Source organism: Lepeophtheirus salmonis, chromosome 1, assembly GCF_016086655.4.
Source record: "Lepeophtheirus salmonis chromosome 1, UVic_Lsal_1.4, whole genome shotgun sequence".
NCBI classification, from domain to species: domain Eukaryota; kingdom Metazoa; phylum Arthropoda; class Copepoda; order Siphonostomatoida; family Caligidae; genus Lepeophtheirus; species Lepeophtheirus salmonis.
In genome coordinates, this window is record NC_052131.2 from 8,122,952 (window position 1) to 8,147,428 (window position 24,477).

A 24,477-nucleotide genomic window follows, 5' to 3' on the forward strand; every position below is an offset into this window, starting at 1 on the left:
ATTTTTTGTTTTTGGATATCTAAAGTCTTCATTGTTGTTGATGGATTATTCATCTTTCTTATATTGGATGAAAACCAAGCCTCCATTATCAGTATAACGGATCACCTTCTAACATCATAGAAGATAATGTATTACTCTATCAGAAATGAAAATTAAGGCTTCAGTTATAACTAGTTAGGGTCAGGGCTCTACAGATGAAAAATATTCTTCTCCTGAAGAAAAAATAAGTAGATTATATTAAAGAAGTATAACTATTCATGAATTCAAGTTTTTGTGATTTTAAAATACTCGCAACATACACAATGCTCTTAAACCAAAATTTAAATCATTAATATTAGTAGTTTTAAAGTATTGAAATAAGCAACTTTATTCTATAGTTATCTAAAATTTAATTTGTCATTATATTGGTACACATGTTCATAACGTTTGCATTGTTACTCTGTTTTTGACCCATAAAAAGGGTATATCTTTTGGTTTCTAGTATTAACAAAATGGATAGAAAAAATCAGGAAAATTCTTTAAAATTTTCAAATATTATTTATTCTTCTAAAATATTTTAGTCATGTAAAAAAAATTCTAAATTTGAAGAATAAACTATCTTTCAAAAGTTTTAATGAGTTTTCACTTATATTGATTTTATCTGTTTTTTTTTTTCAATAGTCCAATATTGCAGAGCACACCAAAAGACGTTTAACTTTATTATCTGCCAGAAAGAACCTAACGATACAAAATGGCTAATATTGTCAACATACGTTCTAAACATGTGTACCAACATAATAAAGAAATTAATTTGAGAATATAATGAGAATTGAGTTCCAAATTAGAAAAAAACTAGTTATTTTATAGCACAGTAAAATGATTATTATTGTTTATTTATTTTTGTACCTTTTAATCGTCCAATCAATATATCCAGGTGAAAAACCCATTGTCAGAATTGTTAAATTTTGAATACGCACATTTTTTTAACGTCCGGGTATTATCCCAGTCATCATAAATCTATAACAATTTAATAATTTACCATTAAATTTTGGGCACTGCCTACTAAATTTGACCCAGTGACGGGTCGGAACGGAGCTGCACAAGCGTTTTACGTCTAAATTGTCCTCTTAAAATGGTTGATTAAACACAACTAATTTTTGAAAAGGCGGGACTCTTATGGTACTCGGAAAATTACAAGATGTTATTAATATTTAAAAAAGTTTTATCACGTACATGTATAAAAATATATACTAGAACTTTATAATTTCAGTGCATGGTTAGAATACGTTTTCTATAGAAACTATTATATCTCTGCTTTTATCCATAGTCCATACATGGAATATTGAAGAGTAAACTATTTAGAAATGACTAATGGACGTCCAGGAAATTATAATGAATTTGATTGTTTGTTTCTAGTTTTTGATGATATTTTCACCCATTCATTAAATATACATACATTATATAATCAATTTACATTGCCATTAAAACATTTTGGTTTAATCAGATTTAAGAACACCGTACGTGTTTTCTTGACCTCAGAAGTATATGTTTGGTTATCTGATATTAAGCGAGAACATTTCAAATGTATTCAACCCATTAATAGTATCATGGAATTTTGATCACACCATCTCTATATATAACAGCAATATTTTGACCATAATTAGTAAAATGAATATTTTTGGCTTATTGATTTAAATATATTTCTTTATAATTAAAAAAAAGTTAATCTTTGGATTTTTGAAATTTTTTCCAAAGAATAATTGGGATATTATCCGAGTTCCAAGAACATATTTTGCTTTGGTTTAAAAAAAAAAGAAAATGTGCCTAATCAGGGACACTTTTAAGAGTTTAGGGAGAAAGGAGTTGTGTTAATATTTTGACGTTACTTGAGTTTAATAATTCCTAAAATATTAATAGGATTAAACTAAATTTTCCTTTTTACGTTTCTTTATCTTTAGTTTGACTTTTTATATTAAATTGAAGTGATTTAAAAAAGGGGAATACTAGCAAGGGCGTCTGTAGGATTATATTTTGAGGTAGGGCTTGGTTTTTGGAATTTAAAAAAAAAGGAAATTTAATATTTTTTGGAAAAAAATTCCAAAAATCAAATTTCAAAATATTGAATTAAATAAGTATATTTATTTAGTAAAGAGTAAAAATTCCTTTATTTTTTGGATATAATTTAATTTATTTTGGATCTTGATAAAACTCATAAAATGAACGTTTGATGGATTCATAAAAAAATCTCCGGACACCTCGCAAAAGGTGTACAAAAGAGATAGAACTCTAAATACCTGGAATGAGGAGGTTATTTTTCCATTTCTCAAATGAGTCATTATTTATTTTATTATATACAACAGAGTAAAATAGAGCCGGAATATATTGTGTTTAACGTTCTTAAAGATCTGTCTTCCTAACATTATTTTTATCACACACTTTAATCTCAATAATTTTGGAGAGAAATTTTATTTTTCTATATTTTAAATAAAAAAGTCATTAATTAACACGAATATCGTTTAATATGTTTATTTCCAAAGAATGATCAACAAAACATATATCAAAATCAGGTAAGTTGGCAGGGGGTGGGCTAGAGGGGATGAACCCTCCCCCCCCTATCAGAATTTTCCCAAAATTTCTTCAAAAAAACTTTAAAAATAATTTAATTTTTTGTGAATGGCTATGGAATTTTGATAATTTTTTTCAAAAAATTTAATATTTGAATTTTTTTATTAACAACTGTGGATTTTTTCAGTTAAATTTTCTGTTAATAGCTATAGATTTTAGCAAAAAAATTTCAAAAAATGTAATTTTCTGTGAATAACAATCAATTTTTGAAATTAAAAAAAAAAAATTTTTTTTATAAAAAGTATTTTATGGGCACACACGAATGTTTAATCAGGTTTTGAATATAATTGAATCTATTTAGGAAAGGATTTTCACTACTCAGGAAATAAATAATAATGACAATTGCTAAGGAAAAGAAAATTCATTCTTCAGACTACCAATTCCAAGAAAAGAAAAAAAAGCCGGCTAAAAATTACAGCGGATTGATATCACTACAAATATGGATAGAGAGGGTATTGTGTAGATGTGACATTTAAGCTATTCATTTTAAATAACAACAATAGGTACAGCCCTCTCTTTTAAAGTATTTGAATTCTATATTATACCATCTTGGTGGAAAAAAAAAAGAACACATTCTTTCACAAATAATAATGGCTATATGATTGATTGAATTATTATGTTTTTTCGGAGAAATTCAAGCGAGGGTTTTTTATCATTACATATCATTACTGTTTATTTCTCTTTTTAATAATAATTTCTCTCAAAGATCAAAGATTCTTTCGATTATAGTTATACTACATATATATAGGTATCTATAAACAGCAGATATTATCAAATTTCTTAGAGTAGTTGGGACAGGAGTCCGTTGCAACACTTTTTGTTTTTTAGTTCCATTACTCCGAGCTAGTTAAACTTAACTATGCCACATTGTTACACATTTATTGTACTACGCAACTTTTTATAAGGAAACAAACAGAAAAAGGTCTAAAATCAGGGGCGTCCGCCTGGAAAGGCTGTAACTTACCTCCCCCTTTTTTATAACGGTGAAAAAAATATACGCCCACTCCCAACAGGCGCCCCTGCTATTCTCTTCTGCTAGGTGGGGGGTATACAGTCTACAAAAACCATATAGACTTGAATAATATTCTAAAACGGCATACATGACGTCCCAAGGAGCATGTTACAAAAGTTCCAAAAAATGCCAAACGTATTTTATTCCATTGAAATTTAATTCGTGTGTTATTGCATTTTTTTTTTATTGGGGGGGGGGAATAAAAAGCCCACACATGTCTGCTTAGGGAAGGGTAGGGGAGGGGGTTATAATTATGTGAAAAAATATAGCCACATGGTCTATAAATGACCATAATTAGTAACTTTTGTGTTTTAAAAATTAAATTAATTATGATTTTTCACTCCTACATGCAAGACTCATTTTAAATCACAAGACTTCTTTATTTTGAAAGGGAGAGTGGTTGAGATTTGAAGATTTAAATATACAAATTTCTTAGAAATAAATGGTATATTTGCCTATTATATACAGTACACACATGATAGTTTTGGTAACCCACCTTTAGACTTGACAAATTTTAACACAACATAGTTACTTCATATATCAGCTTTTGTTTGAATCTATTTAAAGGTTAAACCAGTTAATAGTTTTTCCCAAATTGTATTTGAATACCACTTGTTAAACGTTGGAACAATCCCCGTAGCTTGGAACGGTAACAACAGTTTAAAAAATATTTGATTTGACTAAATCATATTTGTTGATTTATAAATAAATAACCTTTTTGTGATGTTGAACGACATTAAAATTTCACAGTATTATATTAGATGTTCATATAATAATATTTATATTAAAGATCTGATAAATTCACTTCTAAAATCCGCTTCAAAGACCTGTTTTGGCTAAAAAACTTTGCTGATGGGAAGTATAATTATATTTGTACTCACCGATACAATATCTCAAATTCATCTTTACTGAGTTTGAAAAAGTATATCAACAGATAGCAAAATAAACAATGATTTAAGTTATTTCATTAATAACAATGAATGACTGACTAACTTCATTATTAAAAAAATAATCATCCTAATAAAAAACTATTTTTAGCCCTCAAAACATTTTTTATCCAATATTTTGTGGAAAAAAGTGTCAAAAATTAATTTATTTTTATTTTCACAACAACTCCCATAATATTATATAATATTTTATGGATCGAGAAAAGGGGACTGTCCGGGATCTCCCCTATTTATATTCAGTACTTATGATAGTTACGCCTTCCCTCACCAGCTTTCTTTTTTGCTACCTCTGGTGGTGCGCTTGTCAAAACAATAAATAACATAAAAGGGAGAACCCTTCCGAAAACACCCAAGAGATGGCGTTACACACCAAGAACGACAACAACAACCGACAAGAGAGGAAGAGAGGGAGAAAATATATCAATAGCTGCTTGAAGAGTCAACTACTACTGCTTCTAGGGGAAATGTCATGAAAGAAAACTCTTTTGGCGAGTTTTGTTGTGAATTCTATATTTATTATATATCTGCGTTAAAGTGATGAAAATTGATTAATTATTGTTTTGTGATAACTGATAATATGTAGAAACCCTGGTTGTACATACTATTATAGTACGTTGAGTATTCGTCTCGTAGTACCCTACGTGCGAGCCTTGTGTGTGGATATATAGAATAAACAGTACAATGCGGACACTTTTTGAAGACAGGCACGCTTCCATTTATTATTATTTATTTTTTCATTTTCTTTAAAACTAATATTGAATTAAAATCAGTTCGAATTGGGTCTCGGATCCATATAAGCCTGTGAGTGTGTATTTTTGTGAGGTGGATTCCCGTAGTATCTTCATTCCTGAGAGGAGAATGCGCGGCTTGGGGTATTCTCGTGTTTTCTTTATACTTTGCAGCTCAGTCATTTTACTACACTCTAGTAAGCCCATTGTTGCACATGGAAATTGTAGACACCATTATCCTAAAGCGGATGAGGTAAGGCATTGGAATGTTATTATATGTATATTAGCGTTTATGCAATTTGAGCCCATGTTGAAGTGGAGGAATATGATACGTTGATGGTTTCTATACAATAAAACTATTCAAAAAAGAAACCACAAGCTACGATTGTTGTAGCATAGTTTCCGTTGTAGTTTTAATAAATAATATGTCTTTAAGGGCTCTTAAATACCTGTTTTATACTTCACTTAAATACCTATAATTGTTCATTGTTTGTCTGATGATAATATCAATTAAACGCATGGGATCTTAAGTGTTTTTGTTACCCTATTAAGATTAATCATTTATAATTCCAAAAAATAAGGCAAAACATTACAAATGCCTGTTTGTTAACAAATATTTGATATTTGGGCTCTTTCAAAACAAAAGTTAGATAAATTATTTTCTCAAAATTGAGTCTCAATTACATTTGTCTATTTCTATCTACAAATTAATCTAATTAACCCTTCAGAGTGGCTGCAAATTGCACTTAAATTAGCAAAAATGGATCGTCAAAATACAAGAATAATCGATTGATTAATTATCAATCTAATGAACTATAGCTAAAAATAAGTGGTTTCTTCAATCACTTATAAAATTTGAAGCCTATCATTGACTCAAATATGTATTTCCAATATGAAATAAGAAATATATATTATTAATTTTTGTGAAGATTATTTTTATGTTGACAAAAAACATTAGAGTTATTATTTTCATAAAACTCTATAGGAACTCTCATAATTGGTAATATTACAGAGGTGGGGAAAAAGTACAACTGGAAGTCCAAATCAATTCCCAACTCTTTTAATATTCTCATCTATTCCAATTCGAGTCCTCAAAAGATATCTTTAGAGCTCTTTTCAGTCGAGTTGCTGAAATGAAATCAAAATCAACTTAAGTCCAAGGCAAGTCTTTGATTGTGAGATCAAGTCCAGTTGCAATTCTTCAAAATATGTATGGACTAAAGTCCAAGTCGAGTTGCTAGTCTCGAGTCCCCGGCCACCTATGGGTATATATCAAGTCAAATTCATAGAAAACTGTCATTTGTACAGAATCAAAATGAGATTTTACAATATTTTAGTATTGATTACACGATTTAAATAGTAATTATACCATTTATGTGTAAAATTAACTCAATTATCATTCGTCTATGGATTAGAATGAATACGTTATGTAAATATTTAATTAAATCATAATTTTTAATTATATATTATGATACGAAAATTTTTTACGGAAATGAATTAATTCATATCTATTAAATGCCATTTTGTAATTATCCAACTGTCAAATTTCCGTTATTTTCTCTTTATTTTCTACCATTGATTAAAGTATAATTCAATCAAAACTTTGGGGAATTATCTATATTTTGTAGCATTTATTTCCCATCCTAAAATTAGTGTACTCAATTATTATTCAAAATAAGCATTTTGTATCTACAAATAAGCAATATGTTGTACAACGTAATTTCTACTGAAATATGCATTTAAAATGCTGTAGAATTTCTCTTTGCTCATTCTAATGATGTCGACATTGTTGCATGATTATTTTAAGCGATTAAATATCGTGGGATATCATACAATGGTTTGTTTTTGTAATATATATTAAAAACATTTATTTGCAGCCCCTAATCTATCAGAAGGCTTTTAATTTATGAGTATGTATCAAAGAATGGGTGTTAATCTCTTTTTAATGAAAAAAAAAAAAAAATGTAGAACATCAGATTATGACCTTTGTATGGATCCCATGTTTTAAAACACTCTCCCCATGGAATCATAAACACACAAATATAAAAATTGATTCTATTTACAAATAGATTTACAAATAGAATTTGTGATAAATGATTGGCTAATGACTACCAACTAATTTTGGGTCGTTTTTCTTTCATTTTTCATTTTTGAGTAAAGTTTGTGATGTATTCAATAAAAGTAACGAATGGTGTTGCAAATTGGTCCGAGACATAATTTTTTTTACCCCGGCTTGGACTTATGTGATTTTTTCGAAATTTTAATCGTTGACCGAAATTTCCTTGTATAAAAATCGATTTTTTAGCAGACATTATTTCACTACCAGATCTTTCCAGACCAAATTTGTACTTACACCGATCTAAGATTTTCAAACCAAACCAGAAAATTAGTAATAACGTTTTTAAAAATTGAATTCGTTCATTATAACCTCAAATATATATATTTTTTATGTAAGAATATAGATTGCTGCTAATTTTAATTACGGCAAAATCAATGTATATATTATTCTTATAAGCATTGGGTGTCAATAACTCTCTTAAATTGATGATGTCGTCATTTTTGGTATATATCTATGATGCTGTCATTTAGCAAAAATCGTTCCATGGCGCATCTTTTACCTTCAAATTGTACGCTTCTTACACACTGCGTTACTTCATTAACACAAAAATGTTCACTGTACATATTTTGTTGTCAATTGCCGATTTTTCTCTGTCTTTTCCACTCTAATCAGTGTTCTGAACGTTGATTGGTGAATTACGATTAGCTCTTATTAAGCTGTGAATAATTCCTAAGGTATAAGGAATTGCAAGAATAGTCCAACAGTTGTCAAGAAGAATTGTCTAACTACTAACTGATTTTAGTGTTTTTACTGTTTTATTTTATAGGAAAGTAAGATACAATAATGATGATGATAAGTAGAGTAGAGGATTCAACGTTTTAGGACTGATGTTTCCCTAGTACATATATTTCAAGACAAACAGTAATGTTATTTTTTGCTTTCTTCAGAAGCATGTTGTGATGGGTTCTCTAAGTAGACTTTTTATTTCCAAAATTATTTAATAAGAATCATTAATGTTTTTACCTATTAAAGTGTGCTCTGCTCTTTGAAACACACCTTCTCCTTTGTTAATTTGTGGATTTCTCTTCTTAATTATTAAAAATGATTTTTCGGAAAATAATTTCTAACTTTAAATAATACCTATCATATACCTATATTTTGTCACTTCGTTTTGAATGGTTAAATTATGATTGGGGTTTTGTTGTTTTGTAAGATACTCTGCATAGAACAAACATGAAGAAAAAAATCAACAAAAAGTCAACTTTTTCTTCGTTTTATTGCTATCAACTTCACAGGAATTCATTTAATATGAGAATGACGAATTTTCTTGATGTGTTTTCATTTCTTTATAGATACAAATATTAATATGGCACCAACATTTGTTTTTTTTTTTAAATACATTTCACATTGCTTTTCAATCATTACGGATACATATCATGAGTGTCCCTCAAAAAACACTTTTTCGGAAAGATGTGCCCCTTTTTGGGGCCTTCTTCTTAGAATGCGTCCAGATTTAAATTAATAACAGTTTTTTACATTGTAATATTTGTATCCATTACTAAAAAGTCCTTTAGTTAAAAAAGCTGTATTTTGTATAAAAATCCCTCCAAACCTTCCGACTCTTATAGTCCATGAGAGTTGCCACACACACTCATGGCATCGTCACTATCAGTTTAACTCCACTACATCATAAACAAATTGGCTCACCAATGACGTAACCTTTCAAATTTCTAACATTCAACCCCAAACAAAGTTATCTTTTTTTGTAAAAAAAGATAACTCCTACCCAAAACAAAAAACCAATGGTACCCCCTATAAGTGACATATCAACTGCCTCAAACGACATTTTTGTTACATATATTTTTACTCGTATAAGTATCAAAAAGTACTGCAACACGTTTACTTATATAGTTACTGGAACTGCTACAAAAATGTTAGGCTCGTAACAATCTATTATGGGGTATTATTTTATATAAAGTGACGTTTTGGTTCTGAACAAACATCTTGCTACACACCATAAAATAAGAGATATCATTTTAAATCTGTAGCTCACGTTTTTTTTTGTATAAGAATCTTTCCTATATTTTTCGTGTGTGTGTTTAATGTATACCTAATCTTTTTTAAAATACCTATATTTTATAATTACAACTTCCTTATTAATAATTAATTACCTATTTGGAGGCATACATGATGTGTTTACCATAATTGAAAAAACAATAATAAAATCACATAATTAAAAGTTTATTAAAAATTCATTAGGTTCATGCTTATTTTCGTCTATTTTTTTCTTCATATGAAAGAATATAATCCTCTTAATCAAAGTCATAAATCATAGCCAGGATCATTGATAGTCTGCCAAATGTAATATTATATTTTCCCCCTTACCTTTTTTTAATATAATATAATAATATTTAACTTTGGAAGGTAGATACGATTTAGTTTCTATAAAAAGTAGATGGATAACTAATATAAAAAGTTTCTCGGTGATGAATTTGTAATGTCATCTTTCTAGTGTAAAATCTACAAAAGAAAAAATATATATATATATATATATTTACATCATCCCTACCTTTTCAGATCCCCTTGGCCTATTTTTAGGGGTGGAGAGAGAGGAGCTAAATGCATTTCTTGACAAGTTTGTGCAGCTCTATGCTCTACTGCTCTTGTACAACCGGATCCCCGTTGGGAATCACTGAAATATAAATAAAGTCCAATTTATATTAATAAGGCAATGCTTATGAAAAACAGTCACCGGGTGCACTGTATAAAGTACTCTCTGGTGTATATTATTTATCAATACACTACAAAGAAAAATAAAGGGAGATCTCGCAGGCGTTCAATTCAACTCTTATTAAAAAAGAGAAAAAAGGGGGAAGTACTTTATATATAATTTTGAAAAAAAGCATGTTACTTTAGATGACGTTCAGGAACGAGTTAAAGTACTCCCTGGCGCATCAAATCATTTTTTTTAAATGTATGTTTTATTATTATTGAGGAAAGAACGTCCAAGTATTGAGTGAGGAGCTACGTGGGAGTGTGTTCATGAAAAACGGAGATTAACACATATCTATATTATTATAGCAAAATTTGAATGTTCGTCGACTCCTAAACACTACGTGCAATACCGTTTACTACCGCTAGTACTGTGTGGTTCTGAACACTTTGAATTGAAACTTCAACAAGATCTAATTCATTAATTATTCATAGGAATTCAACAAAATTAATACCATAATATCATTAATGTAGCTGCCTTTAGCGGCAATGATGGCTTCCACCCTGGGGATGTAGTCTTCTGTAATAGACTCCCAGTGATGACTGATAGTGGCTTTTAGGGCCTGGGTGTTTAGATGATGCACACTGCAGGCCTTCCTCTCGACGTGGACCTAAAAAGAATAGCTATGGATTTTGAAAATTCTCTCCAAAAAAAAAAATATTTGAAACATTTTCTCCAAAAAGTTTATGTTTGAGGCTCAATTTTTGATTTTTTTCTTTTTAAAGTTTAATTTTTATGAAAATTTTCTTCCAAAAAATCAATTTTTGTAAGAAGAGCTATGAATTTTTGATTTTATTTTTCTGAAAAATTTAATATTTGGAATTTATTTTGAACAAAATTAGTATTTTATATTTAATTTTTGTAATTTTTTTCCTAAAGATTTAATTTTTTTGTCTAAAAAAATTTAACTTTCGGATTTTTTTCGACAATAAAATCCGAAAAACATGCCCCCCCCAAAAAAAATTATAATAATAATACTATTTATATAATTCAACGGGTTCTCCCTTTGAACAGGAAGATCATTCGTTTATCGGTTAAGAATGCAATCCAGACTCCATTTTGAGAGAAAATATTCCGGCTTACATTTGTGTTTCATATCTATCCTTCAAAAAACTATGTGTCTTACTTTTTGCCCCCTTTGTAATTCTCATATTAACATGAGCAGTACATGTCTACAATATACGCTTGTCAATTAGGTATCTAAAAAGAACTTTCCTTCACATATAACCTGATTATTTACATAAATACATATTTGTTCGACAGTGACATATTAAATGTATCTTTTATGATTCAAAGTGAACGAGATTCCAATGACATATCTGGAAGGAAAAAAAATGCATCATACATAGTGAATGTCACGTTTGGCTCTTTTCAGTCATGGATTTTGGCCTTAGAAGGTACAATACATATTTTGTTATATATAAATATGTGTGTTCTACTACCATTTTCTGTGATTTACTTGATGCTGAATAATTTTTCTTTTTAAATGCATTTAGAAAGTTTTAGTTTGCTTAGGATTGCATCGGTCCTTAATTTGGGACTTCACGTCCTGTCTCCTCCCTGGAAGATTGATTTATGCTGACGCCACTTGTAGATTTTACTGTTGATTTTATTTTAATCATTGCTTTATTTCAATACCTCATAAGATGTGTTAGAATCATCCGATTTAAGCCAAGTATACCCCATTCTGTTCGATAACTTGTTACTAACGAGAATCCAACTTTATAATGCCCGTCTCGTTGAAGCCCTTGTTTCTATAGGCAAAAAAATCGGACAATTATTTTCACAGCCCTATATTTAGGCAAATTTGCACCCCAAGCCGTTGGCCATAGACAAGAACAGATGGTAAATATTCGGGGACATGCCTGGACTCCAGGATGGATACATAAGGAACTACCCATCCGAGTTCCCGGAGATTCTGGTGTGTCATCAAAGATGTGTGCAGTCTGATGTTGTCTTGTTATCTCATATTCACTAATGCCGTCCGCTTCTGTTGGATAACCAGCTTCAAACAGTCGTGTTGTTTTCAGTAAGGGACAAAATTCAGAAGAAATTTTTTTGCTTGAACCACTACTTTGCAACACGAACCGAAAGAGTATCGGCCCCGTATATATTGTAAATTTCGACGTGATTTTCCCTTTCAGGTAGTAAGGATGTAAAATATGGCGAATTTCTGCCTTTAAGACCTCCATACTCGATGCACGATAATTCATGAATGAGCCAGTTAAGCGCAATACTATCCAAAAAGCGTTTTTAAGGTGTGGGAAATATGAAATTACTTTATCCCCAACCCTATATATGATGACGTCATTCATGAAAAATTGTTCTATGGTACGGTTTTTTAAGTTCCATTTGGAGCTATTCTTAAAATTAAAAACGGGAGGTCCTAATTTTGAGACCTGTACATCCTTAATTTTTATTTCTCCTCTTTTACTGATGATGGTGAATAGAGGTGTAAAGGATGAGATGAATTTCTCCCGGGAAATGGTCTTTGAACGAGATCCTAGGATTTGTTTTTGTAAATTGCACTCGTAAAAAACAACACATACGCAACAAAAAAAAACCTTTTAACTAAAATGTGTCAAATTGCAACTTTTTTTTAAAATCTGAAATAACCCTGTTGGTAAGTATGAGTAGATTTTAATATGATTTTGCATCTGAAAACATGCTAAGTACGTAATTATTAATTAGAAAATAAAAATTTAGCCAGTAACCAAATTTTTCTATATGAACCATCCAGAGGCAACTTTTTAAAAGGACGGAATTAGTTGGTTCCAACAAAAATTATGAGGGCGGTCTATGATTTTAAGACCAAAATACATTGCACTACTTTCTACGTCCGTGATCCGTTGTCCAAAATACGGAACAAAGACGATTAAAGGCTGTCATTATAAATAATGTGTCTATATGGTAAAATAAAGACAAATGCTTATACATACGAATAGTATATACCTAGATAGGTATACATATATGTATAACACAATATCATATTAAAAAGAGAAAATCGTTTCTTTCAAGGTTAAGTTTTTACTATATTTAATCTTACACTTTTTTTCTAGTCGCCATGCGTCGTCCGTCCACGACTCTTTATAAAACGGATTCATATAATATTATGACCTACTGCATAATATCCTTGAAGATGCATTGTTGTATAGGGTTTCTCTTTTGGGATCCCGGGATTTCACACTTATTGAAAAACTGCATTTAATTATTATGTTTATATATGCGTAGCAAGTTAACTGTTAGCCATCGAGTCGGGTTGTGTATTTAACAATTGCACAAGCCAGCCAGGTCCGTAACAATGGGTATGGGGGAAGCCGAAAAATTATTAACACTGTTATATAATTACTTATATAAATTTTATATATATTCTAGCAGAGGGTACTGAGGTTATTTCGGTCAAAAATAGGCTCTTAATTATATAGGAGGCCTGAAAAATGTTCTATGTTTTAGACTGATTTGTTCAACCATTTTGGATTCACTATGTGACAAAACCAAAAACAGACTTATGAAAAAAATATATAAAAATACAAAGGGGCTAGCGATGCCACTATTGATGTACGAACCAAGGATATAGATTTATTTGAAATATAATGAATGCACTTTATAGTATTCCACTGTAAATCCCTCATTATTTATCAGAATTGAATGAGGATGGCGCAATGATGCTAATGAGATAATCAAATTGAATCTTAGTTATACCTCTCCTAACTATGTTATGGATAATTTATATACTACGTGGTTCTTGTAGTACCATAGGCTCAGCTCCTCCTTAAACGATCAATATATTTTTTTGAAATTAATGAATCACCATCTGGTGCTGCTGGGTACTTTATACATACGCAATGCTTGAATGATGTAAGAAGGATAATTATGCATAATGATCCGTCTTGTGTCGATTGTGAAATATTTCTTTATTATTTTTATGTTCAAAGTACTACATACTTTCAAGTGACTCCATACTTCTTTATGGATCTTCTTACTCTAAAAAGAGATGAGATGAAAAACTCACACATCCCATACTGGATGTTGCTCCGAATCTCTAGATATAAAGATACACTTATGAAACGTCAAGGTAATGTGAAAAATCATTGATCAATATGTTGGGAAATAGTTTTTTATATTTTAAACATTTATTATTGGTGAAAGTGTTCAACCTTTTTGGCAAAGGAAAACTTGATGGTGTTTGACTTTGTTCATGTGTATCACTCTACCGTGTGATTCTGAATAAGTACTCGTATAATAATATAGATTATTCGGAGTTGAATAAAGTTTCTTGTTTCTCCTGATTCTTGCTGATATTTGAAGGAATAACTATTTAGTTTCTCAATTACTTAAAATCTTTGTATTTGTGTTAATCAAGTCAGATTATAGTGCTCCGGTTACTTTAAGATCTGAAAACAAATTACTCGGATTTTTTGATATTATTAGGGTGGATATGACCCAAATTTCTTATCGAGCAGCTTTTTCAGACTTATTGTCGTACGTATTTCATTTGAGTACAATCTGGATATTTTATCAAGGTAGTGGATTCTTGGGAAGAAGGAGATAGTCAATTACCCAAGGCTCCGGGACATTGTGAGGGGGGTGAGGCAATGTGAATGTAAACCCAGTTGACTTCTCATTATGGTATGAACTAGACCGGATTCTATCTATCAAGACTCAGCCCAAACTGATATAACTGCTCAGGAGGATAGAGGAAGAAGTCAGTACCCATATTATCAAATTGGATTATACCTGGAGAACCGGATTCTGGTCTGGGATTGCCTAAGGTTCATATATAGAAGGAATTCGGGCAGCTAATCATGCCGAATCTTGAAAATCTGATTAAGTCTGAATAAGTAGTCTTTAAAAAGTTTATCGTTTCCTACGAAATTATCCTTATGTGGTATCTTGGGAAACCAAGTTTTAAATTTCAATATCCAGGAAATGTAGGAAAATGTATATATTCAATTTGTTATTGAATGTCAATAAGTTATCGTGTGGTATAAAACTCCCAAAAATACCCTATTCCTGTACATTAAAGTTTAAGAAATAGATAATATTGAGAAATGCAGCTCAGTCCGGGTCATATTTGGATTAAACAATGTCCTGAAAAGGACTGTTCCTTAAAAAAAACAAAAAAAACATTGGGTATGTCTTAATTTTGATGCAAAAAGGATAACATTATTGCCAATTGCAATATATTATGTTCCTCATCTATCTTCATTATCTTCTTTAGACTATTTTTCAATAGTCTATTACATATTTTAATCAATAATTATTATATTGTGTGTGGTTTTTATTTTATTTTCAATGTCGACTTTCACTCTGACTGAATTAATATTTGTTCATATGTAGGTAGATACATAGATTAAATCGTATAAATACTCCACCCTATGGAGGTAGTTCGATAATGAATTTTACAACCCTTTGATTTTTATTATTTCAATGCCAAGTCAATTTGTACTTGTTTTTATTAGTGATGTGTCAACTTCAGTTGATTGAATCTACTCGTTAAGGATCGACTCGTGCCGATAAAAAAAATACCTACTAGCTTTGGGTTTCGGTCTGGAAATCATAGAGCGGTCCAATAGCTTATAATCTTAACTAATTTGGTCCATCTTCGGTCTTGATCTGATCCCAGGTCATTTTTTTATAGAGTGGGGGCCCAATACTTGTGGTGGCTATGAAGTATAATTGTATCCATATTCTTTTTAATTGCTAGATTTTTCCACGCAACCAAACGACAGCTGAAACAAAATTAAACAGGTTTTGTGTTTATTCCATGTCTCTAAGTGTCAAAACTTTGGTGTTAGTTCCGAGAAGGTAGCAGAGACAATTTGCATCTTCATTCGGCTGCTTCCAACATTGAGAAGTTCATTACAGTCACATACACCCACGAAGAACCAAAACTTCGACAGCAATAATATGGCTGACTTCTTGCCTGCCTCCATGCCTCCCTCTTCCAGTCCTTACCTCAACCCCTTGGACTTTGCAGTTTAGGGTGTCTTGAAGATGAATGTCTCCCATATCTTTCATCCAAATTTGGATGAGCTCCGAGCTGTTATTATGACAGCATGGAACGCCATTCATTATCAAGAAATGCAGGTCGTCCGCAGGATTATATTGGGGAGGGAGGGCTACAGCCCTTCCAGGCCATACCCTGCGGACACCCTTGTCACTCTGTTGAACAGGAATGTCTGAACCAAAATATCGTCAAAGAACGGTCCAAAAAAATCACTTCATACCGAACGGGATGGAAAAATCGGTCTTGGACCAAATTTTTGTTACTATTACTGGTTAACTTTTCATTTAACTCTGTACTGTGCAGATAATTTTAAGTAACTGGGAGATTGTACAATTCGTTACAAAACCATGGTATACCTATGTTTAGTTTGTCTCCTCGAAGATGAGAACCTCATTAGAAATCGTGATCGATTAGAAAAATCACTTATTGCTACGAAGCTTGTGTTTATTCAAATTTGAGAATCGACACAACACTATTTATAAGATAAGTATAGATGTAACTCTGATTTTCTCTCTTTCCGTGAGGGTTTGTAAGAACATTAGATCGTACTAAGTACATACATATGTTTCTACTCTTATTTGGCGAATGTCGGGATTATGCAATGTCTTTTAGAAGAAGAAGCCTTTCGTAATGCAATTTAAAAAAGATAAATGATTAAAATCTTTTTATTTATTTCTCTTCGTCTTCTTTAGCTTAAGTATTTAGACGACATTAAATACAACGGACATTTAATTACTTATATCAATGAATTCTAAGATATAATTCATTGCTTATATATATACATAATGAAAGAAATACATTCTGGACTTTTTGAAGGACTATGTATGTTTGCTGATTTAACCTTTGATAATCATTATTGTTGATGGAATGGATCATGTATATTTTGTCAATAGTGCGAATAAGTGCAATTGGATTATGTCTTTTTTCACTGCTATGTGCACCTTGAAAATTGTATACAGATGCGCCCGCAGGGGGCAGGCTGGAGAGGCTTTAGCCCCCCGATAAAGGATGTGCAAAAAAAAATAATTTGGGATTTTTTTGGCATATTTAGTCATATACATATGTAGTGTTGAAAATCCTTAGCATTTATTCGCGTGCGAGTTTTTTGTTCTTGGCAAACCGACTCCGGCTACAAAATTATTATAGTTTATGATAATAAAACTAATTTATAATCTAAGGCTTACATTGAGTGTTTGTAAAGTTTTTTTTCTTTCTAAATGGTTATAAATTATAGGTACTCAGTACTATTAATTTATGAAACTTGAAAGTTCATCCATCTAAATGTTTATTCCACAAATTTCAAACGTGCTCTAAGTTTATACATTCAAAATTCCCGAACATATCCAAAGTCTAAATTATTATGCTGGGTAGAGCGTAGCCACTTGCCGTGTTAATTAATTACTTAGTTTTGTGAACAGTCAATGACGTCAGAGTAAAGAGTAACTTTGCAGTTTTCGTTTTTTTTAACATAACGATAGGTCTAAAAAAATTTACAACTCTCGTCTCCTAATTGAATTGCATACTTTCAACTGCGATTGGATTAATCATGCATAGCCGATATACTTAACTACTCCTTATTATTGGAAAGTATCAGAATAAATTAGTTTTGTAAGAAAATATTGCTTATTCATGGACGAAGGGTTTATAAATGTCTAGAAGTCATTCATTTCATTCTATACATAAAAATGGTAATAATAGTTATAATTGAAGCTCATAAATTTAGTAATTTGATTTTCTTGCATTTATAATTTTTTTTTTTACTGTTGTTGTTAATTGTAAGTCTGATTTTCTCTTTCTGAAAGAAATGAATATTGTATGTATTGTATATACTAACATTGTTAGGTATATACTACAAGCTTGATTGCAAAGGTCGAGAAAACTTTGACCTCCACTTTCCATACATGCATAGATATTTATTTATGGTATGTTATTATTTAGCGACCTATTTATTACACTCCCATAAATCATTATTTCTCTATCTTTTCTACTCACTCTTAATAGATTAGAATGAATTGTCTTAATTGAATAATCCATTACTTAAATTTTTTTCCAAAAAATTTAATTTTTCCATTTTTTTCCAAAAAAAAAAAATTATTTTCTGTTAATAGATAAAGGGAAAAGAAAAAATTAAGGGCCGCAAGATAAGAATGAAGGTAACAGCGAATAATAGTTATTGATAATTTTTCACACCTACAAAGTATTTTAAGTATGAAAAAAATTGACTATAAGCGTATTTTATTAAAGCCGAATTTGCTTGTATATTGTAAATTTAGATATAACTAAGTTGAGTAACATCATATAAACACAAGGAAATGATGAAATAATAACGAATATATTTGAGTGAAAATATTAACACTACATATACTAACTGTCATCCTTCTAGCGGTCATTTTTCAAAAATAGAAATCTGAACAATAATGACAAACCGATGTCCACGTTTCTTTTTAGTAGGAAAAATTATACAAACATTTCATCTTCATTATATATTTATATTAACATCTTTAGGGTCCTGTCTTTACATGTAATTTTTGTTAGAAGCCATATCAATGCCTAAAATAATGTTTCCTTACACAGAATTAGACTTAATAATAGCCATCTATTCAATAGTTTAATCTTTTTTTTGATCCCCCTCCTCTCCCTTATCAATTGAATTTAATTCGTAAATTAGGCATAATTTAATTGTACTTAATTATAATTATAATGGTTCTCAAGGTTTTTACTTTGTATATATTTTTCCAAATAATATTGATAATATTATAATGGAAGATGAACCCTTCAATATTGCTATTCATTTAAGTACTAATTTGATGATTGCATCAAAAAAGTTCAGTGTAGGGATGAATCTCGGGTATATTGCAATAACAAAAACTCGGCTCCGGGTGTATATAATCGAAAATAATCGTAAACAGGCCCAAAACGCAGTTTCGATAAGAATCAGCGTCAACATAAAAATAATCCCAATAAATTTTGTTACGTCTTATATGTGTTTTTACCCCTTATAGACATATTTGAGTTTATTGTAAGGGTTTTTATTGAAATTTTTTGGGATAAGTTAAGATGCACAAGAATTTCAGCAATATAAGTAAAAAAATTTGTTTTACTTATATTGATATCCTAATCAGTCTTTTTTCTTTTTCAATACGATCTTTTTTAACATTCGATGGCCCCAAGGACCAATACATCGGTCTTTCAATCCCATGCTTGGATTGGAGAATAAAAGAAATAAAAACTAATGGACGTATAAAGATACGTTCTAGTCTCACACTTTTAATTTTAATATCTTGTCTCTTTGAAAGAGGTTATGAATTATGATGAAACTTCTCCTACTCAAAGGAAGTAGTTTCCATAAAAGACCAATAAGGACCCATTTTAAGATTGACAAATTTTATTCAGACAGGACTGATGGGGGATAGGAGTCTTTTTAGACCCATCCAAGAATAATAATTGGTTGACATAATTTGACGAATACTCGTGGAAGAATAAAAATTTAATCCACCCTTAAGTTTGAGAAAAATCATTCCAGCTTGTGTTTGTGTTGACGGGCCACATTTCTACTTTAATTCATATCCTTCTCTCTTCTTTTCTATATATCTTTTTCATTTTTTTTTATGTACGGAGTTGGTATAGCGTGTAGTCGATTTAATTCACTTTGGTGAAAGTAGGACTTTGTACAAGAACATATTGTAATTCGTTCTGCTCTTGTATTTATGTGTGTATTAGGTAACTACTAACTAAAGAAAGAGTGATATTCATTCTCTGTGTACATGATATGTACCTCCATTTATGCATGAAATTCTTTCATATAACATATATGTATATATATTTCTTTAAAAACCTCTTTTTTCTTAAAGAAATCATGAGTGTTATATACGTACATATAGCGATGCTGTAGTGTACATTTATAGTTCCTGTTCTGATTAAATGATACGTAAATCCTTAGGCATCATTTCATATGTAGAGTTGTATAAAATATGACCAACCAGTATGCAAAAATGTAAGAAAACGAAAAATGACATCGTAACCTGAACGATTTGAAGAATGTTTGAGAGCAGAGAAGCTTTGTTGTCCTGTATGTAATACAGGAGATACAAATACACCAAGGAAATGTACTGGAGTTACTCCGATGTCAATCATTAATTATACTCCGTGTCCAATAATGACTTTATTTTTGTGTAGACACACTAATTCTTACAACTAAATTTGTCATGTCTACACGTACTACCACATAAAGGGAGTTTGGGTATCACCATTTGGTGGTGTAGAGAACCATTGATGCTTATTGGAAGCATATGGACATGTAAAAAAAAAAAAGAAGAAATCAAGGGTTGACATTGTAACCCGAACAATTTAAGAATTTTTGGGAGGAGATCAGCTTAGCTGTCAAGACTTCATTAGATAACCTAAAAGCTGCTGTGACGAAGGGAGAGAAGGAACTAAACAAGAAATTACTTTGAATAATAGTGACAACTGTTTATGAAAAGAAAATGCATTCTTTTAATTTCGCAACTACAAAAAAATTGGGCCAGCTACAAAATGCAACGGATTTGTATTACAACTGAGAACCACTGACCTATAGAGTTCTTTCACGTGACATCAGTATTGTTTTTGTCGGTCATAACCTAGGCAATCAAAATATTTATTTTTTCTAAAATGAATTAAAATGTTGAATTATAATTGCCATATATATTTGAATGTCAAAATGGGACTAGCAAATAAAAGGCCCATTGTTGTATATAAAAAAGCTATCATTTTAACGCAGGGTTTCTTAACTTGGATTAACTTTTGCTTTTTTAAGGGGTAAATATCGGTCAAATATATTCTATTAAGTAACTTATAATAACAATTTCAAGAAATAAAATATATAAGATCTCTATAATAATGCGATCATAGAGCTAAATTCCCCTAAAAATGTTATATGGACCAGGGGCTCTAACGTCTGATTTATTTTATATCGGACCCAAACCTGCGTTTAGAACTAAGTTATTATTTCGTTAATTATTCTTATTTATATATTGTAGACAATATTTTCCTACTTTTCTCGTCCCATATCTATCGTAAAAATCTCTATAGAGCATGTTCACTTACGTCATAAATTGCATCATGATTGAAGGACCCTACATAAAATTTACTATATTAAATGGACATATTTCCAATAAAACTTCATCAAATGCCTTTATGAATTAAAAATACTTAACTCTTGCATTGAATACTACTTGACGTCAATGATAGATAGTGATATTTGAATATAATCAAAGTAATATGTACTGAAAATGGCTTGATTTGTACAAATATTATTTTTTTCAATCAATTAAGGACGAGAAAAGTTGGATAATTAGAGAAAAATATGTTATTTTTTCCATTATATTTCTTCATTTCTATATACACTATGGAAATAAGATTGTGTAACGATGTAATAACATATTTTTAACACATTTTAGTGTCTGATATATAATGCAACTAGGCATTATATGGGTTAAATTTGTGATAAGGCAATAAGATTTAAAGCCTTTTATTTATTATTCCTATTTAAACATCCAATAGTTTACTTTTTTTATTAATATGAATGAACAAAGGTTTATAATTCGTATAATAATTGGTTGTTTAAGCCTCTTCCAAAATGGATGGCATCAACCATTCTGACGTCACGTGAAAAAGCTCTGATAAAGAAAAGTTGTTTGTAAAGTGTACTACATTTTGGCATCTTTTTTTTACTAATGTTTCTCTTAACAAATATGTTAAGTACATTTCTTGGAAAAGTAATATCATTTAAGTATATTTTTGCTGAGAAATAAAAAAAACACGCCCATCCATAGTATCCGGACTTTATTTTCCTATTAACCTTCATTTGATTTCTCCATTTTTTCTCTTTTTTTAAATTGAACATATCCTATGCATGATTTTAGAGAAGCATACATAGTTTACGGTTCAGGATCTATTCCCCTTTGCAATCCCTCCTCTAAATCCTTTGTCACGTACGCTATATTAAACACAAAACCATTAGAGCATGGTAAAATCACTGATTACGACATCCATGTGAAGCTTCTACAGATTCGCAATCATATTTCCTTTGTTGTCAAGTATAGAATAATATGACATTTTTCTTCAATGTGTCCCTGACGGACTGTTTTTTCTTTATTTGACACGGCGTGACCTTACTAATATATAAATTTAAGTGGTATCCGGTTTCATTTTTCTACTTCTCTTTAATGTAATCTGATTATGGATTAGTTGAACTCGGCTTAGCTCTTGTTAAGCAACTGTGAACAATTTCAAACAATTATTAATAAAAATAAAAATCCTTCAGCAGGGGCATCTGCAGGATTATATATATATATATTAGGGGGGTTGGTCCAAAGCTATTCTCAAGAATTAAATTTTTTGGAAAGACATTTCAAAAATCATTGGCTATTCACAGAAAATTAGTTCAGGTGGAAAGAAGAACCAGCTAACTACTTCCAACTGATTTTCGACCTTCTCCCGGTTTCTTTTTGAAAAAAAAAGGTTGCGATATTCAATAATTATATAAAGACTTTCCGTGTCAGTTTGTGTATTACGTACGTGTGTCACGAATCCAATACTTTCGGACACGTTCCAGTACAAATATAGGTATCGGTATTTTAGTACTATTTGCAAATAAAAATATGGAACAAAAATATCCTTAAAGGCAAACATACAGGGGTATTTGTATCATTTTTGTTTAGGGTAGGTGCTAGCTCAGTAATTTGAGGAGTTACGTCCTTGGCAGGCCATTTTTTTTTTATAAAGTACTGATTCCAATGTCAGTTTACTAAAGCACCGTTTTAAATGCGTCAATACCACGTTACCACTAAAGTTAGTGATGAAAATCGGATGCATTTTATAGCTTCCCTGTTTTTTTGGAGTTGTCAAACTAAAAAGTGAATTTTCTTTGTTAATCTGTTGTCATTATTATTTAATATTTGAGGAGTTTATTTTCATTTCCACTACATACAATTATGTATATACAAAGCCGGATAGAATATCTGTGTGTGCTCATAAAAGACGGAGATAAAGACTGATGACTGATTGTGGAGTTATAATTGTAAGTCCCTAAAGACTCAGAGTAGAATTGAAGATATATATTGGATATAAATTTTGCGTATGTCATTTATTATTTCCATATCCTATGCCCCTTCGTCACAGCTGCTGTTAGCTGATCTATTGAAGCCTCATTACAGCTAAGTTGCTTTCCTCAAAAACATTCTTCTAATTTCTAGAGTTACCATGTGGATTTTCGGATTTTAGCATCCCTAAAATGCTCCTGAATGCCAAACAATGCTACTAGAACTTGATTTTGGGCCTTCCCCCCTATATTTATTTTTGGAAAAAAGATAGAGTAAAGGTGAATAATTTCAGGGTATTTCGTTGTCAGCCGTTGATTATTCTTAACAATTAATTATTAAAAGATAATTTTGGGGTTGGAAAGAACTATCATCAACTGACTCTGGGCCTTTTTCTCTGTCTCTTTTTGGAAGAAAGGTTACGAGATATAATAAAGGCGTTGAGGATGATGTATAAAATACCATCTTATCTACTTTTAAACATATACATACATATTTAAGATTGTTATTATCGTAGGAATGATGTTTATGTTATTTCTTTCGTTCATAAGGTCTTAGGAGGAAGCCCATAATTGTCATCATATTACAGCATAAACAATGAGACAAGCCCAAATTATTTTGATGTGTTTTTTTGGTAATAGGTATACCTACACTTTCGTACAGTAAGTCCATTTGATACGAGTGCTCCAACATACGAGAGTTTGAAAGAGATACGAGCTAGATTCTTAACAAAAATTTGCAGTGACCCTTAGTTTTTTTTTTATATTTATAGATAAAAGCTGCTGGATAGTTGGGGGTGAGACGAGAGACCAAGTTAAAAGTTATTTCTTATCCGAAAAATTGCTTTGGTTTAGGAGAAGAATAGGGACGAATTAAACTCGTACGTCAAGGCTTTAGTTTATATAGAAAGATATGTTATTTGTGAGCATATCTTGTTTAGTTTGACTATTTATGAGATATTTATGTTCAAAAATGTATCAAATTTTATTAATTGGCATCAACATTTTTGTGTGGCTGCCTTTTGGTACAAGGAAGAAAAAAATATTTAAAAAAACCTTTTTCCCATCACCCTTGTCACCTTTTATGTGTATTGCGTATATCTGAGTGACATAATCACGTTTATGTTGTTGTTGTGTTTTTTTTTTTTTGGGGGAGTTAAGAAATTCGATTGGATACGAAAAACTAATTACAGATTTTTAATTAACGTATCAAGTACTACTACACAAAATTAGATATGGAACGTACTAACTCTATTTTTTATTTTG

At 30.6% G+C, this 24,477-nt stretch overlaps 1 protein-coding gene across 1 annotated transcript in view; it reads left to right on the plus strand.

Annotated features, from left to right (window-relative positions):
- The first annotated feature begins 4,924 nt into the window (after positions 1-4,924).
- Positions 4,925-24,477, plus strand: part of Invadolysin (leishmanolysin-like peptidase, invadolysin) — a 44,013-nt gene continuing 24,460 nt past the window's right edge. The window contains exons 1-2 of the mRNA XM_040709949.2: positions 4,925-5,267; positions 5,334-5,544. Coding sequence (XP_040565883.1) covers positions 5,245-5,267; positions 5,334-5,544 — 234 coding nt within the window. The 5' untranslated portion in view covers positions 4,925-5,244. The remainder of the gene's footprint in view (positions 5,268-5,333; positions 5,545-24,477) is intronic.